The sequence below is a fragment of the Eleutherodactylus coqui genome, chromosome 2, assembly GCF_035609145.1.
Source record: "Eleutherodactylus coqui strain aEleCoq1 chromosome 2, aEleCoq1.hap1, whole genome shotgun sequence".
Classification (NCBI taxonomy): Eukaryota; Metazoa; Chordata; class Amphibia; order Anura; family Eleutherodactylidae; genus Eleutherodactylus; species Eleutherodactylus coqui.
Genome location: NC_089838.1, coordinates 224014350 through 224030522, shown reverse-complemented (window position 1 = coordinate 224030522; position 16173 = coordinate 224014350). Strand labels below are relative to the sequence as shown.

General features: G+C 40.4%; 1 protein-coding gene across 1 annotated transcript in view; it reads left to right on the top strand.

Annotated features, from left to right (window-relative positions):
* The window catches only part of LIPC (lipase C, hepatic type), a 234169-nt gene that overhangs the window by 206885 nt on the left and 11111 nt on the right, over positions 1-16173 (top strand). The window contains exons 6-8 of the mRNA XM_066589963.1: positions 1999-2116; positions 6085-6318; positions 10371-10613. Of these exons, the coding sequence (XP_066446060.1) occupies positions 1999-2116; positions 6085-6318; positions 10371-10613 (595 nt within the window). The remainder of the gene's footprint in view (positions 1-1998; positions 2117-6084; positions 6319-10370; positions 10614-16173) is intronic.

Sequence of the window (16173 nt, the reverse complement as noted above, 5' to 3'; positions counted from 1 at the left end):
TTCAAAAATACACACCTCACTATTTATGCCTATGTGTGAAAAAATGACAACAGAATCTACCATACCATTAAATGTAGATGTACACTTGTTTGATAAACCTGTAGAATAGACTCTCAGTCCTTTGTTGGCACAAACATGCAAAAGTCTAACATAAAAATATTACAGAACGGACCTGAGAATGTTCGTGCAAGCGCTGCTTCTCAAAAACAATCCCATAACTGATGCCTTAACTCATTATCATGTACAAAAAATAGTTTTGTAATAGAACAATCCATTTAGCCCTCTTATAATCACCTCATTTCTGGCTGCATGCTTCATAAGGGAGTAAATTACTGCACAATAAAAGCAGAATGCTAAATCGAGATTAGTCATAAACAAAAATGATATCCTTGCCATATTACAATATATAGTCAATGGCTAGCAGTAGACAGTGATTGAGCTAGTAAGTGGCAGGCCTGTGTGTTTCTGTTTGATGTCCAACTATGAACTGTATTTCTTTCCTTCTGGACAGTAATGCACCTGCCAGATTTACTCCTCTCCTCTTATTTTTATGGCATTGTTAAAGCAGTAGTTCAGCAGCCATATAATCAGCCTCAAGATGTTCAGCTAAGTTAACTACTCTGCTGTGTGTACTGGTGCCAGCACAAACATTTGCATTGTAAAATATAACAGCTATATTTATTTACCTTAGCTTCTGCTTTCTCATTTGCATTGGTGACTTGTCATTTCCAATGGCTGGGAAGCAGTTTGCTCACAAAGAAAATCATAAACAAGGAAAATGATCTTGTTTATACCATGTATAGATGATGGAACGATTTACCCTTCCTGTAGAAGTAGAGCATTACCATCGCATAAATACCCGAGAGAACAGGAGAAGGCTATCGTGCAGTAAAAAGTGGAGGAACCCCTTATCTGATTCTATCTGAATATAGTAGGGAACTCTTAAAATAAGAATTTTCAGATGTGTATCTGCAATTATGTTCAATGACCTATATAAAAGGCATTTGATCTGCAGCCTCTTGCTTTTGTAAGGTTGTAAAAATCCTTGGTGATTTCTATTAGTCATAGTCATTTAGAGTGAGAAGGTACATTATTCCACATAATACACAGCAGCAAATGGGTTGTGTATTGCAGTGTCAGTAAACCCTTCTCCCATACAGTATGTCTACTAAGGTTGGTCATGGTGCTCCACTGTAAGCCACAATGCCCAATGTCAGCTGAAGCTTAGAACAGGTTCCTCATGTTCTCTCATTGAGAACTGTATGGTCAGATGTTAGTGGTACTATCAGATTCTACTAATGTCATTTGACAACTGTCTCCAGTAACAAGCAGGTCTCCAATCACTTGTGACACTTTCAGACAACTCACTAGATACATTATAATAAACAATCATAGACTTGAAAGGGAGGTTAAATAAAAAGTAGTTTCCAATTAACCACAAAGACCAAGACAAGCAAGGGACAAAAAACATCCTTCAGAAGCAGTGATGTGGATACATTTTAGAGCCATGGTAACAAAAGACTTCTTTCAACCCCATTAATAATGTAAATTTAGAATAAAACTATAAGGAAATCTATCAAAGTGCAAAAGTTAAAAAAAAACAACCGGACATGGGAATCCTGAAAATTTTGTTTACCAGCACTCCACATCTGGCAAAACTGTAATAAAAACTATGAACAGGGGCATTACTACAGTGGGTGCAGAGGATGCAGTCATACCCGGGCTCTGGAGGCTTAGGGGGGGCCAATAAAATCTCTCTTCTGCATATAAAGAGACCAGTAGTATGAATGAAGAATTAGAGTTGGGGGTTAAAATTGCAGAATTGCATTGGGTTCCGTAGCTTCAAGTTTTGCCTCATCCCATAAAATTGCCCTTATTGTATAACTAGAAGAGCCATCCCTTTTCTTAGAATTTTAATTGTACAGCCTTCTCAAAAACACACGTTGTCTTGTCCTCATATTGGGGTTGACTTGATCTCTAATTCATGATGTTTTTCAGTCATCCATCCAATTTCCTAGAAGTAATGTTCATTTGATTGGGTACAGCCTTGGAGCTCATGTATCAGGATTTGCTGGCAGTTATATTAACGGATCAGCCAAGATTGGAAGAATTACAGGTAATTTCTAATTATTTACTACAATCCTACAACACAATTCATTGCAATAACATATTGATGAATTCTATTCAGAATCCCATGCGTTCTGTGATAGTGTGTTTCCAGGACTCACTTTCAGTCACCGGTAACACTTATTGGCAATGCTAGAATGCAATCATTCTAACTAACATTAAAAGAGAAAAAAATGAAAAAAGTATTTTTAGTTTATACAGTATTACAGCATAGAACTCCAACTGTTAACTATAAACCTTCATCTTTCTCCTATAATTGCACTTTATGGTTATTATCTGCCTGTTTAATTATGCAGCTGTTTCAATTGCTATGCACTTGCAAGAATACTAGTTTTATGTAGTGTTACGATTCTATATACTACAATGTTTGGCTATTTTATGAGTCTATATTTCTGCGTATATACACCAGGACACTGAAGGGTTTTGTCATTGCTTTGCTTTATTGTCTTATTTTCTGGTTTTTATGTCTGTCGTTTGGCTTTTCTTCATTCAAATTAAAGATGGCAGAAAAATGAAGAATGGGCCATTACAGAACTTGTAAGGAGAAGAGTACATGTTCTGCTCTCTGACTCTCTCTACCCATGTATGTGTGTGTGTATATATATATATATATATATATATATATATATATATATATGTATAAAGAGAGCGCGCCAGAGAGCAGTACATGGCTCTCACTCTCCATATATACATATATGGGGAGTGAGAGCCAGAGAGCAGCACATGTACACTTTAGCTGAAAGAGAACGATGAGCCTTATCAGTGCCGCGTGCTGAGTTCTCAGCGGGATACCGCTGATACTATTGTTGCAGCTGGTATCCCGCTCGGAGAACACAGCTGGAGTATAAAGAAGACAGCGCTCTAGCTGTGTTCTGCATACCCCACTCGGAGAGCTCAGCTATATACCAGCTGTGCGCTCCGTGAACACAGCAGGAGTATGCAGAAGACAGCGGTCCAGCTGTTTTCTGTACACCCCGCTCAGAGCGCTCAGCTGTATAACAGCTGAGCACTCTAAGAAGAAAACAGCTGTATACAGAGGACAAGCAGCCCCGCTTGTCTTCTGCATGCCCCACTCAGAGCGCTTAGCTGTATACCAGCTCAGCGCTCCAAGAAGACAACAGCTGTATGAAGAAGATAGTGGTCCCTCTTGTCTTCTGCATACAGCGTGAGCCTTATGCAAAGTGAATGCTCAAAACTGTCACTCAAACTGCCATTTTGATGAATTTTGAGCAATCATCTTGCCGTGTAAATGCACACAACGATTATCGCTCAAAAGATGTCTTTTGAGTGACTTTTGAGTGACAATCGTTGTCTCTAAATGGGCGGTTACACCTATTTCTTTTTATTATCTTGTGGGCATAATATGTGTGTTGATCTAAAGAGTGGACTGCATGTTAATGAACACTAGTCCCTCTCTCTTGTAGACATGGCACCAAAGAACAGCACTTGAGGAGTGGATTTTGTTATACCTTAATTATTTCATGGATAGAGCACTCCATATTACTTGTGTAATATGTAACAATCGACAAAGCTGCAGAATGGGAGTTCACATGTGGCAGCTACTGCTGGAGCCCTAGCACAAGTGGGGGCCTAATGAATCTAATTGCATTGGGTTAAAGAACATCAAGTTATGCCTCTAAATCTGCAAATTAATTATCAACATTTCAAACAAGTGTCCAATAATAATATATAAATGCAAAAGTACATCAGTGGGTTGTGTATGTAATGCACAGACGGGCCCTGCAGAGTTAGAGATGTTCTATATTGCTACTCTCCCTTTAGTTATTAGAGGAGTGTTTAATAGCAAAATATAATCTATAAACGCAGAATTTCCTATAGTTGTTCATACAAATCAGACTAAAGTTGAATGAAATAGATGATTTCAACCAAAACGATTGTTAGTTGAAACTCAATGTACATTCTAGCCACCTGACAAGACATTGTCATCTCGAAAGAAGTGATTCGGCTTTGGAATTTTGTCTGATAGGTCTCCACTAGTACCTCCACATACTAAATTGAGGGCAAATATGCCTTAGGTGTCTAAATGTACTCCAAAACTTGAAGTTCCACAATTAGATAATAATGATGCCAATTTTGCAGATGCAGATGGTTATACAGTATGTACACTTTGTTCAGTGGAGTCATAATATCATCATATCACATTCCAAAATGTAACCTTGGAATATGTTTTGAATATTCCTTGACATATTCCATGACTTAACTGAACATATATTTTACAAGTATTTTTAATGATGTGTAAAAATAAGGGTAAGTCTTTAAACACTGATATGCACAATGTATTGCTTATTTAGCAGACATAGTATAGAGCAGTAAGGCAGGCAGCCAGTGTAGAAACGGATTGGAATATTGTTTGTTAATGCTATATTTATAGAGATTAGCTGTAGCTTCGCTGTGCTAATCCCGCACAGTCATTAATAAGAAAAGTTCTGAAATGTAAAAATATCTAAGAATATCTCTAATCCCTTCACCAATTAGCAGTGCAGAATTACAATACTGCTGATTAGTAATTTGCACCTAAATATTACAGGATTAGTGTGGATTTCACACTACTGTTCCTTTAGCACAACACTTTCTTAGATGTTTATTATGTCATTTATTAATTTTGAGAATTCCTCTGATTTTAAGAAACAGGGAAAACAGATTATTCCAAACCTCATAAAAGCTTTCTCCCTTCTCATTTTAATAGGGACTGCTGCGTACAATACTAATAAATGGACTTACAAGTCAGTTTATTACTTATTAGTAAGATAAATGCATTCTTAAATCAATCTGAAAAAACAGAGATGTCTATAGAAAATACGGGCCCTGAAGCATAAATCAATCCTTTTTATGTTACTACTGGGACAGAAAGGTCTGGCACCTGTTTTCTCATTTCAGTTCCTTGTAAGGGAGATGATAAGCAGGACTCTAAAGGTACCTTTACACGATATGACTGTCAAGCACATAGGAGACCAACAGTTGTTCCAGCGACTACCACTGCTGTGCTTTCATATAGAGCGATAGTCATTCAAAGAATGAAGGCGGAGTAGTTGGAGACATCTTCAGCCGCCTGCATCTATTCACTGCAAACAGTCACTCGCTCAGAGATTGGCTCCTGTTTACACTGAGCGAGAGGTCACTCATTAGTCATTCCATTTCAGCTCACTGAAACTTTACGAATACCGACTACTGAGTGACTTCCTACTCAGTGCCCTATTGGGGTCCATGCATGGGCATACATATAGGGTGTGCAGGGAGCGCAGTCGAACCTGGGCCAGGAGTCCTAGGGGGCCCATAAAGTCTCTCTTCCCCATATTGCAAACATGAAGCTTTATAGTTGGGGGCCAGTTCCAGATTTTGCACTGGGGCCCAGCAGCTTCAAGTTATGCCTTTGCGTCCATGTGTATATAGGCTGACAGTCAGCCACAATTGCTCATTTCAGTAATTATTCAGGCAACTGTTATCCAATGTAAAGGTACCTTAAAATTGGTTCCATGCCTTAGAAAATTTCCAGTACCTATTAAAATGAGGAGTCCTGCAGAGGTTCACAATTCTCATAGGGAAGAGGCAGAAGGTCAACCAAAGATGAAACTGCAATCTACAGACCTCATAATGTACTCTCTAAATGTGCCTATTTGGTTTTAGATTAAAAGAACTGATGAAGAAACAAAGAATAGAGAAAGTTTTCTAAATCTGGAAATCAGAAGGTTCTACTTGAAAAACCAGAACCAAAAAATTCCAGGCATATCAGGATATCATGATGTCCAAGTACTGCTATCCAAGCCTGTGCCAATGAAAAGTGCACGGCTGAGTATATTAGAGTGTAATCTGCTGTAGGTGCTTATGGGGCTCTGCTCTGATCCAAAAATAGAAATAGAGATTTGACAGCAATAGAACACTAAAAAAAGACAAGCAGCTTTGTCCAATGAAAGTCTTAAGATCATATTTTTTTTGTAGGTCTTGACCCTGCTGGTCCTTTATTTGAAGGGATGTCTTCAATAGATCGCCTGTCATCAGATGATGCCACCTTTGTTGATGCCATTCATACTAATACACAGCAACATATTGGACTAAGTGTTGGCATTAACCAGAAAGTTGGTCACTATGATTTTTACCCTAATGGAGGAGACATTCAGCCTGGCTGCCAGTTTCGAGACTTGTACAGTCATATAGCAGAGCATGGAATCTTTGGTAAGAAGCTACGAGTACTCATAAAATATATATAATGGGAGAATAGCTACCATAGTTGTGTGTTTGTGCCACCAGAGGGCCAAATGTTAATGGTCCTTTTAGATTGGCTGAGTTCTCAGTCCAATCCAGCCATTGTATGTCGATTGGCACTCGTTTCATCTTCCTTCATATGGGCCAAAAATCAGCTTATGGGGACAAACAAGCATAATTATGATCATCATCCTCATAGGCTGGCAGTATAACTCCCTGTTCACCCAGGAAAGATATACAGACGATCATCAAATATTTCTATGCCCACAAAAACTGAACACAAATGAGTGTTTGCTTGTTCATTGGCTGATCGTTGGTCATCTTACACAGCCCAATTGTCTGGTGAACAAGAGTTCAGGCCCTATAATTGGACCTTAATAAATAGACCATAAGAAAAGGTCCAGCAGGGAAATAGTTTCTTTGTGTTTGAGGTCTCTAATGAAGGTAATTAGAAAGAAGCTTGGTTTGTTGCAGAACTTCTCCCAACCTAGGGAAAGGACAGGTTTATGCCAAAGGCCTGTGAGAGCCTCATAAGTAGACGTGTTAATTTTGAGGTGTAGACAGTAGCCCTGATATAGAGTGGGAAAGTTATATGTTTAGCTATTGGACAGGTTTTGGGTTGCCACGTTACATGAAGTGCTGTGAATAAAAAAATGGTAGGAGACTAGTTTATGATTTAATTTAAGCAGAAACTAACTTAATCAATTAGCAAACTCAAAAAACTGGGCAGAAATACAGGATCAGTGTATTATGATGAACCAATAATATACTTCTATTATTAGGGTGAAAAGCTGTGCTGCCTGCAGACTCCAGAAAATGCAAATTTCACATAAGTAAATTTACACTTTCCTGATCATCCTATGGAATCTCAATGTAAATGGGATTTGCAAAGCAATTACTGTTTTTCTGTATAAGTGAGATTGAAAGCATTATCAGCAGCACTCTTTTGTCAAAATCTGAGCCCTCTGCTTAGAGTGTACGTAGCCTGTAGTGTTTGACTGACCATTTCACATCTAGGGTATGCCATCTTTCCTTATCTTCATCTTGCTAATCTGGAAAAAGAACTGGCAGACAATTTTTTTTTATTTTCTGTGATGCCACTTTCGGTAGAAAGCCCAGTATAATCCATAACAATACAGACAATCCCAAAGTCTCTAAGATAGAGCTCCTTATATCACAAGGCCAATAACTCACTGATGTGTCTAGCGGATGTTATTGTGACCTGGAAGAAGATTTTGAAAGTTAAGAGTCTTAGTGAAGCATTTTCCAGGGGCTCAAATGGGTGTTTAGTAAGTCCTGACGACACCATGGTTAAAGCCCATGTAAGTACAGAAACTGAAAGGCCAGATTTTTCAAGGCCCTAAAGAAAGTCCTAATCATCTGGTTGTTAGGGTCTTTCCTTGTAGCTGTGTATTAATGAAATATTCATACAGGTCATTCGAATCTCCTCTTCTGAGGATGTTGAGTCTGAGGGGTCAACTTTAGGAGAAGACTACAACTGAAACTTCTTTTGCTTTTTATGTCTTCGTGAAGATCTTTTCTCTCATAATCTGAGGACAATTGATATTTAAACCATTACTGGAATTCTTTTGGCTTCCTCTTGGTGTGGATTAATTTCAGGAGATGAATATTCTGTGTAAATTTCCAAAGGAAAATCATCTGGTAGCAGTTGCAGACACTTTCTACAGATTTTATGCTTGACTTTCTTACTTCTTTTTCTGCTCTCTTCCCAATAGATGCACATGCTAGGCAGAACAAAGTGACATAAGTACATGTGAAAAACTTTTAACAGCCTATAAACAGACAAAAAAATCAAGACTAAAAGTAGCCAACAATTCCTTATTGACAAAGTCCCTTGGTACAAGCACCGAGTCATGACTGACTTCTAGGGTGATGTCACATGTCTGACGTTTTCTTGGCAGACTATTTTTGCGGGGTGGTTTGCCCTTGGCTTTCCCCAGTCATCTTTTACCCCCCAGCAAGCTGGTTACTCATTTTACCAACCTGAGTCAGCCTTGAGTCGGCTGTCTGAACCACGTGGGGATTGAACCCGCAACTTTCAGGTCGTGAGCAAGAGCTTAGGACTGCATTTCTGCTGCCTTAACATTTTGTGCCATTCGAGGCTCTATTGATATAAAAGACCTTAGCAAACAGGAAAACTGCACTTTTGTTACCCTGGGAAGCACAGCTGTTAGGCGGAGCACAGCAAAAAAAAAAAAAGAGCGATGTTCTGGCTCATATAGCACGTTGTTAGGCTTCTGGCATTACTACTGGTGAGCAGTTTGTATCACTTCCAGTCACGTGGATCCAGTCTCACCTGACTTCCTGTAGGCCTGCTTCTTCACTTCTGCTGATACAGCTGAAGTAACAACTAGCCTGCTGATGTCACTTCTGGCAACAGCGTTTCTTCAATGATGTGCACTCCTGCGTCATTTCCAATGACATACCACTGCCCTTGGCTCTGAAATAAAGCTCCACCAATGCATCCAGGTCAACTTCTAAACAGCGGCCATGAGTCTGTGGTGGGATGCCAGGCAGAAAGCCGATGGGCACCCACAAACTACATCTTTAGGCCTTAGTCAGACGGGCATTTTTTCACGCGATTTGCGGATCGCATGACGGATGCGCATCCGCAAATCGCGTGACCGGTGCCCGAAAATCGCCCGAAAATCTGCTCCTAGCCGCGTTTCATTAGAAACGGGCCGGAGCTGTCCAGCGCATTGCATTCAATGGAGCCGGCAATACAGCCGGCTCCATTGAAAGCAATGCGCTGCGGGCGAGCGCGGGATGAATTGTCGGGAAGGGCTTAAATATATAAGCCCTTCCCTGCAATTCATCCAGAAATGTGTTAAAATAAAAAAAATATATATATACTTACCTTGTCCGGGCAGCCGGAGTTCAGCGCGGCCGGCCTGCAGTGGGTGTGAAGGGGGTGTGAGTCAGACCTGCCCCCTGATTGGCTCAGCCTGAGCCAATCAGAGGCAGGTCTCACTCACACCCATTTGCGCTTTGCAGCCATGGGACAATCAGGAAAAATATATATATATATATATGTATATTCACTACTGTATATATAGTGACAGCATATATATTGTGGCATGTCAACTCAATGGGTTTACAGTCTCTGGGATCAGATGTTGGCTCTCTGGGAAATTCACTCCCAGACCACGGTTTTTAGTATATTTTAATCTCAGCCAGTTTATTTCACACATAGCACAGCATTTCGCAGCAATGCAAAATACACAGTCCCTCTCTAATGATCACTGGGTCTACCATCCAGCGACCACAAAGTCAAACACAAGGTGCGCCTCATGCCCTGCAGCACAACATGGTCCCCCAGGCTGAGAGCATTCTGAGAAGGGCTCCCTTGAAGAGCTCTCCCAGGAGTGAGTGTTATAGATAAGAATACTAGGAAATTTTGGTTAGGAAAGGACAGGGGATCAAAGACAGGAATGATTGTCCATCTGATAACTATAATACTGTATGTAAAGGAAGATAATGAGGTGCATTCTGAAAGCCCTATCAGGGCCATTGAGAAAACTTGTCTCACCCACAAACATTTTCCAGAACTGTATGCAAGTGACTAATAAGTTAAGTTTATTATCATATTAAATCCTCCACTTCCCTGAAATGATGCTAGGTTGTTTTGATTTACGGCCCAATATCGCGCTCACCTGTGTGAAGTTAGCCTAAATAAGTGAAACTAAAAATAAGAGCCCTATCATCCATGGGTGTCAACTTTTATATATAAAATAGCTAATGGGTGCTCTGATAGGGCATGCAGAGGTAGCAGCCATACCAAGGCCCTGGTGCCTGAGAGGGTCTAACAACTCTTCTGCCACAAGAGAGGACATGTATATTATAAATGGCACATGGTATGTTGGGGTCTTGTTACAAATTTTGCATTGTGGCCCAGGAGCTTAAAAGTATCCCTCTTAAAATAACTGTTCATATATTTTATGCTTTTGTTAGAACGACGAGAGAAAACATACTTAATATTAATGCTGGCTTTTCATTTTAAGGGTTTACACAGTCTGTGAAATGTTCTCACGAGAGGTCAGTTCAACTTTTCATTGACTCTATACTAAATGAAGATCAGCACGTCATTGGCTATGAATGTAAAGACATTAAAACCTTCGAGAAAGGGATGTGCCTGAAATGTCCAAAAAGTGGATGCATTGTTTTGGGGTACCATATCAACAAGGAAGGAATACGACCTGCACATAGCCTCTTCCTCAAAACACGGCTAAACATGCCATTCAAAGGTAAGTGATGGAGGAGGTACCTTTATTATCACGTTCCACATCTTCCTGAGAAGTATGTAAAAGTAGAAACAGTTTGTTGTGACAGGAATGTAAAGTAGTGCGACATTTTGAAAGCCACTTAGGCACAAATAAAGAAATTTATAATAGTTCTGTGATGGATTTGTTTTAAATGGTTTAAATACTTTACAGAAAAAATGTTGGTATTTTTCTAAAATAGTGAAGGCAGACATGCCACATTAGTTTGTTCTTTTAAGGCTATTATCGGTGAGGGCCAATTCACAAGGGCATATTTTCTGTCCGTATTACATCCATATTTTTTACGGATGTACTACAGACAACATACAACACCATTGATGTATTCAGATGAGCATTTTTTGCGCTGACCATAAGTTCATGTAAAAAACACACTACTTCCTATTTTTGTCTGTAATTACAGTCCAAAATCACATAACTATTCACTGCATTTTTGCACATGTTGCTAGCAGACAGTGGGAAAAATTGATATCAAGTGGGCTTTCTTGGGTGAAAAATGCAGTGAATACAGATGCAATACGGACATAAAAGAAACACAAACATAAAAAATGTCTGAAACACGCACATATACACATAATGCAAACGGTGCATTATTCAAGGCCGAAATAGCATAAGCCAGTCTGAATGAGCACTAGTTAGATGTTTGATAAGGCTGCACTCTTATTGAAGAATTGCCTAATCAGCAATTCCCTACTAGAACAATATTATTGCCAACACTTGCCTTCTAAGTAGCAGTAATTACAATAATTACATATACTGTATAATAGTAATTCTACCTACTGCAAAGCAGTCTACAGCTACATATAGGATAATATACTGCATATATTATAGTTACATCAATTCACCACGATCCCAAAAATATTGATACAAGCAAATATCATCCAAATGATAATTAACACACAAACATACAAATATTACTTTAGGTAATAGCTGATAATGTAATGCGCAGTCCTAATATAACGAGTTAAATTGCTCCAAAGTAGAGCATTTCTTGCATGGGACTTAAAGAAATATATGCACATGCTGCAGGAACAACCCCATTTAGGTGTAGGAAACTGATTTTTCAGCTGCAGAAAATTTGTCAATGAACCTGCCGCACGTGAATATGGCCCTAAGCGTTGTATGCAAGCATTATTAATCAGAAGTTAACGGCAGATGCAAATTCCTCTGCATGAAGCACTTTATTGTTTGACGTATGATTGTTTAGATACATCTGTGGGCTCCTTCCGAGACGGAATTAAGTTGACTGCAGATAAACTTCGTATGCTCACGAGGAACCATTCTGAAAGGATGTTACAATCCGCACCATAAATAACCTTTAGAAATGATGATAGGAAGACTCACACTTGTTATTTGCTGTCTGAAAATCTTGCCTTTCTGGGCATCAAAAACATCTGCCTTTATGCATCATATTTTTTTATCTTCTTGTAAATGTCATAGATAATATTTCACATGTTCAGGACAGAGGGTGGTAGTGTGCCAGCTGTCTTGGATGTCTGGGAAAACAAATTACTGGCTGAAATGTTAATATTCAAAGGGACTTTCACCATATGCTTCAATAAATATACAGTATTACAGATTTTGTTATTCCTACAGCCAATAAAGTCAGATAAGATTCATCAAGATAGGGAACTCTATAGAGAAATTGGAAAGCATTGAGTTGGCGGGTACTTGACTAGGCTACACAGGAACACTCACCTGTCATTGTAGTAGTGGGGAGTGGAGTTCACATACATGCAAGAATACAAAAGTTAAACCTATGACGATATACATTACAATGGGTTTTACCTTGTCTGCGTTTTGGGGACTGTCATGTGCAGCTAATATATATCTATGCATCTATGCACATGCTATATTTTTCACATTTGTTTTTTAAAAACGAAGCATGGCCTACCATATTTTTCGGACTATAAGATGCACCCAAGTTTTAGACAACAGAAAATAGTGAAAAAAAAGATTTCATACTACTTAAAACTCTCAGGTGGTCTGAGGAAATGGAGAGGTCTAGGGGTGTAATTGGTCTAGGGTAGTATCTTCTTTCTTGGTGTTCTAGGGTAAAGGTCTTATTTTCAGGTTAGGTCATATATATATATATATATATATATATATATATATATATGACAGAGGCGGAGCTACGATGACGACACGCAGACCAGCTCTCTGGCACGAGCGGCCCCATTCACCAGGCAGAAGCACGGACTGCGCAAGCGCGTCTAAAAACGCCAGAAGACACCGAAATTAGACGGAGCCATGGAGACGGGGACGCCAGCAACGGAGTGGGTAAGTGAATAACTTCTGTATGGCTCATATTTAATGCACAATGTATATTACAAAGTGCATTAATATGGCCATACAGAAGTGTATAACCCCACTTGCTGCCGCGAGACAACCCCTTTAATATTGTATGGGCTATTTTCATCCATAAAAATGGATCAGAGTAGGATAATAGCAATCCCCACTGTGTTGGCCCTTTAACACCACTTACTGACTTACAACTGAAAAGTTGATGCTAGAAAATAAAGTCAGTGAGTGTGGTCACTCAGGAGGCTGCTGTCCTCATCAGGAGTGGAAATTACTGTAGCTTCAACCTTTCAGACTATCAGCAGTGGAGGAATAGTATAAGACAGCTCTGCAATGTGGGAAGCAGCAGCTGTCTGGCATTAGGAACCAATGAAGGATGAGCTGCAGATAAAGCACTTGTTTCCTGCTTCACAACTCCCTGCAGCACCCGGGCACCACAAGACACTTTGGATGAAAAGGCACTACCACCTTTTAGAAAGATTTTTTTTTCTTGTTAAAAAGTGCATTTTAGGCCACTTTCACACAGCCAAGAAAATCATGCAGGATTTGTGCATAATCTCACACAAATATGAACCCCATTCTTTTGAATGGGGTCATATATATGAGCATAGTACCTACACGCTCATATGCATGGATGAATGAAAGTTCTTTGATTTTAATTGATTCCATTCACCGGATATCACATGGCAGTGCATTTCCTAATACGTGGTGAAAAACCACCCGTGAATATGAGCCTTTGTAGTCATGAAAATATGGTAATTTTTGCGTTTCTGCCACCGAATTGCTTGTATTTTCTGTTGCGCAAATACTGATCAGTAGAAAATATAAACAACACAGAGGCAAATGGTGATGAGTTACCGATGCCATACAGTTTTAATGTTGTTTACAGATCCATGTTATGGACGTTTTACACTATGCTTGTCTGAAACCACACTAAAGGTGTGCGCTCAAGCTTAGTGCCGAGGGCACATGAACTGTAAATACGGCCCTAGGAAGAAGCCAATATATTGAATGTCTTCTGTTCTAAATTTACAGAAAAAATGTCAGGGGATTGAAATAAAATAAACCCTCCATAAAATGTTTCCTGATTAACATATAAAGAAGTGCAGAGCTGTATTAATAAGACCAAACTAGGCAAGTAATGGATCCAGGTGGCTTACATCTAAGAGTTCAGCAGGAGTCTAATGAGATGTATCAGCATAGATATTGGCGACATATCAGTATCAGTGACACTACATGCCACCATTGTCAGAATAGCAGGGGCATGACAGATGTAGCCACCGCTGATCTCTAAAAGAAACTAGTAGCAACATTGTACAGCTTCTTTTCCTGTCAACTGTTTCATTAGAGATCAAAAGAATGGGCTATTACAGTCCACATTCGTAAGATATGTCATCATTTTCTCAATAGTGAGATGCAACTACCTGGATCCTCACTGATCTTCACTATTTTTCTAGTACTTCACAGTAATTCCCTGTACATTAGGGTTTTCCTGCCTCTGCTGTGCAAAGAATTGGACCAGGGCTCCATTCACTTGAATGGGGTTGCAATGCAGTCGCCTGCATGGTTGGAGGCCGGGAGGGCTGTGCAGGAGAATTACTGAATGGATCCTTGTTTTTTAGGATCCTACTGACTGTTATGTGACTATGAGCTACATGAGCGTACACTGAGGCAGATGTACAGTATTATTGCTCTTCAACACATACAAGATGGTTAAGGGGCAACCAAATAACTATGTATGACTAGGTTAGGGACAATACAAGGATCTCTCCCATGATCTGTTTATACCCAGGACTGTGACTGTAACAAGGGAGCATCCTCTATGTTTAGAGGAGAGAAGGTTTCATCATCAACACAGAAGGGGATTCTTTACTGTAAGAGCAGTGAGACTGTGGAACTCTCTGCCTGAGGGCTTAGTCACACGGGCGTTTATTGCCGCGATTTGCGCATGCGCATGCGTCCGGCGATTTTTTAAAACCATTGCTTTGCAATGGTATCGGACACATGAGCGCTTTTTATGCGTTCGTCCGATAAATTAGAGAACAGAAATCGCAGATCGCACCTATCTGCGATCTGCGATTCCTGTTCTCTTCTCTATATGCGCTCAATGGGGCCGGCGGCAGCAGCGCCGACCCCATTGAGAACATACAGAAGACAAATCATTCTTCTCTGCCACAGCTGTAACAGCTGTGGCAGAGAAGAACAATGTTTGCCCATTAAATTCAATGGAGCGGCAATACAGCCGACTCCATTGAAAGCAATGGGCTGCCGGCGTGCGCGGGATGAATTGTCGGGGAGGGGTTAAATATATAACCCCTTCCCTGCAATGCATCCTTAAATGTGAAAAAATTAAAAAAAAGGATGTACTCACCAGCTCCCGGCAGCTGGAGATCCCGGCGGCCGGCCTGCAGTGGGTGTGAAGGGGTGTGACTCAGACTGGCCCCTGATTGGCTCAGCCTGAGCCAATCAGAGGCTGATCTCAGTCACACCCATTCATGAATTCATGAATGGGTGTGACTGAGACTTGCTTCTGATTGGCTCAGCGCTGAGCCAATCAGGGACAAGTCTGAGTCACACCTCCTTCACACCCACTGCAGGCCGGCCGCCGGGATCTCCAGCTGCCGGGAGCTGGTGAATACATCCTTTTTTTTAATTTTTTCACATTTAAGGATGCATTGCAGGTAAGGGGTTATATATTTAACCCCTCCCCGACAATTCATCCCACACTCGCCCGCAGCGCTTGCATTCAATGGAGCCGCTGTATTGCCGGCTCCATTGAATGCAATGCGCTGGACAGCTCCGGCCCGTTTCTAATGAAACGCGGCTAGGAGCAGATTTTCGGGCGATTTTTGGGCCGATTTTTCGGCGCCGGTCACGCGATTTGCGCATGCGCATCCGTCATGCGATGCGCAAATCGCGTGAAAAAACGCCCGTGTGACTAAGGCCTGAGGAAGTAATTATGGCAAAATTGATATAGGAGTTTAAGAGGGGACTTGATGTCTTTTTAGAGCACTACAATATTACAGGATATACAGTAGACATTAAATAAACAGCGGGGTGGTTGATCCAGGTCTTGGAGTCAGGTAGGAGCATTTCAAATGTTAATACAGGAATTATTCTGACTGCCACTATGGAGTCAGGAAGGACTTTTTCCCTATAATGGGCTTAATTGGCTTCTGAGTCATTGGAGTTTTTTTGCCTTCCTCTGGATCAACAAAGGGGGGTG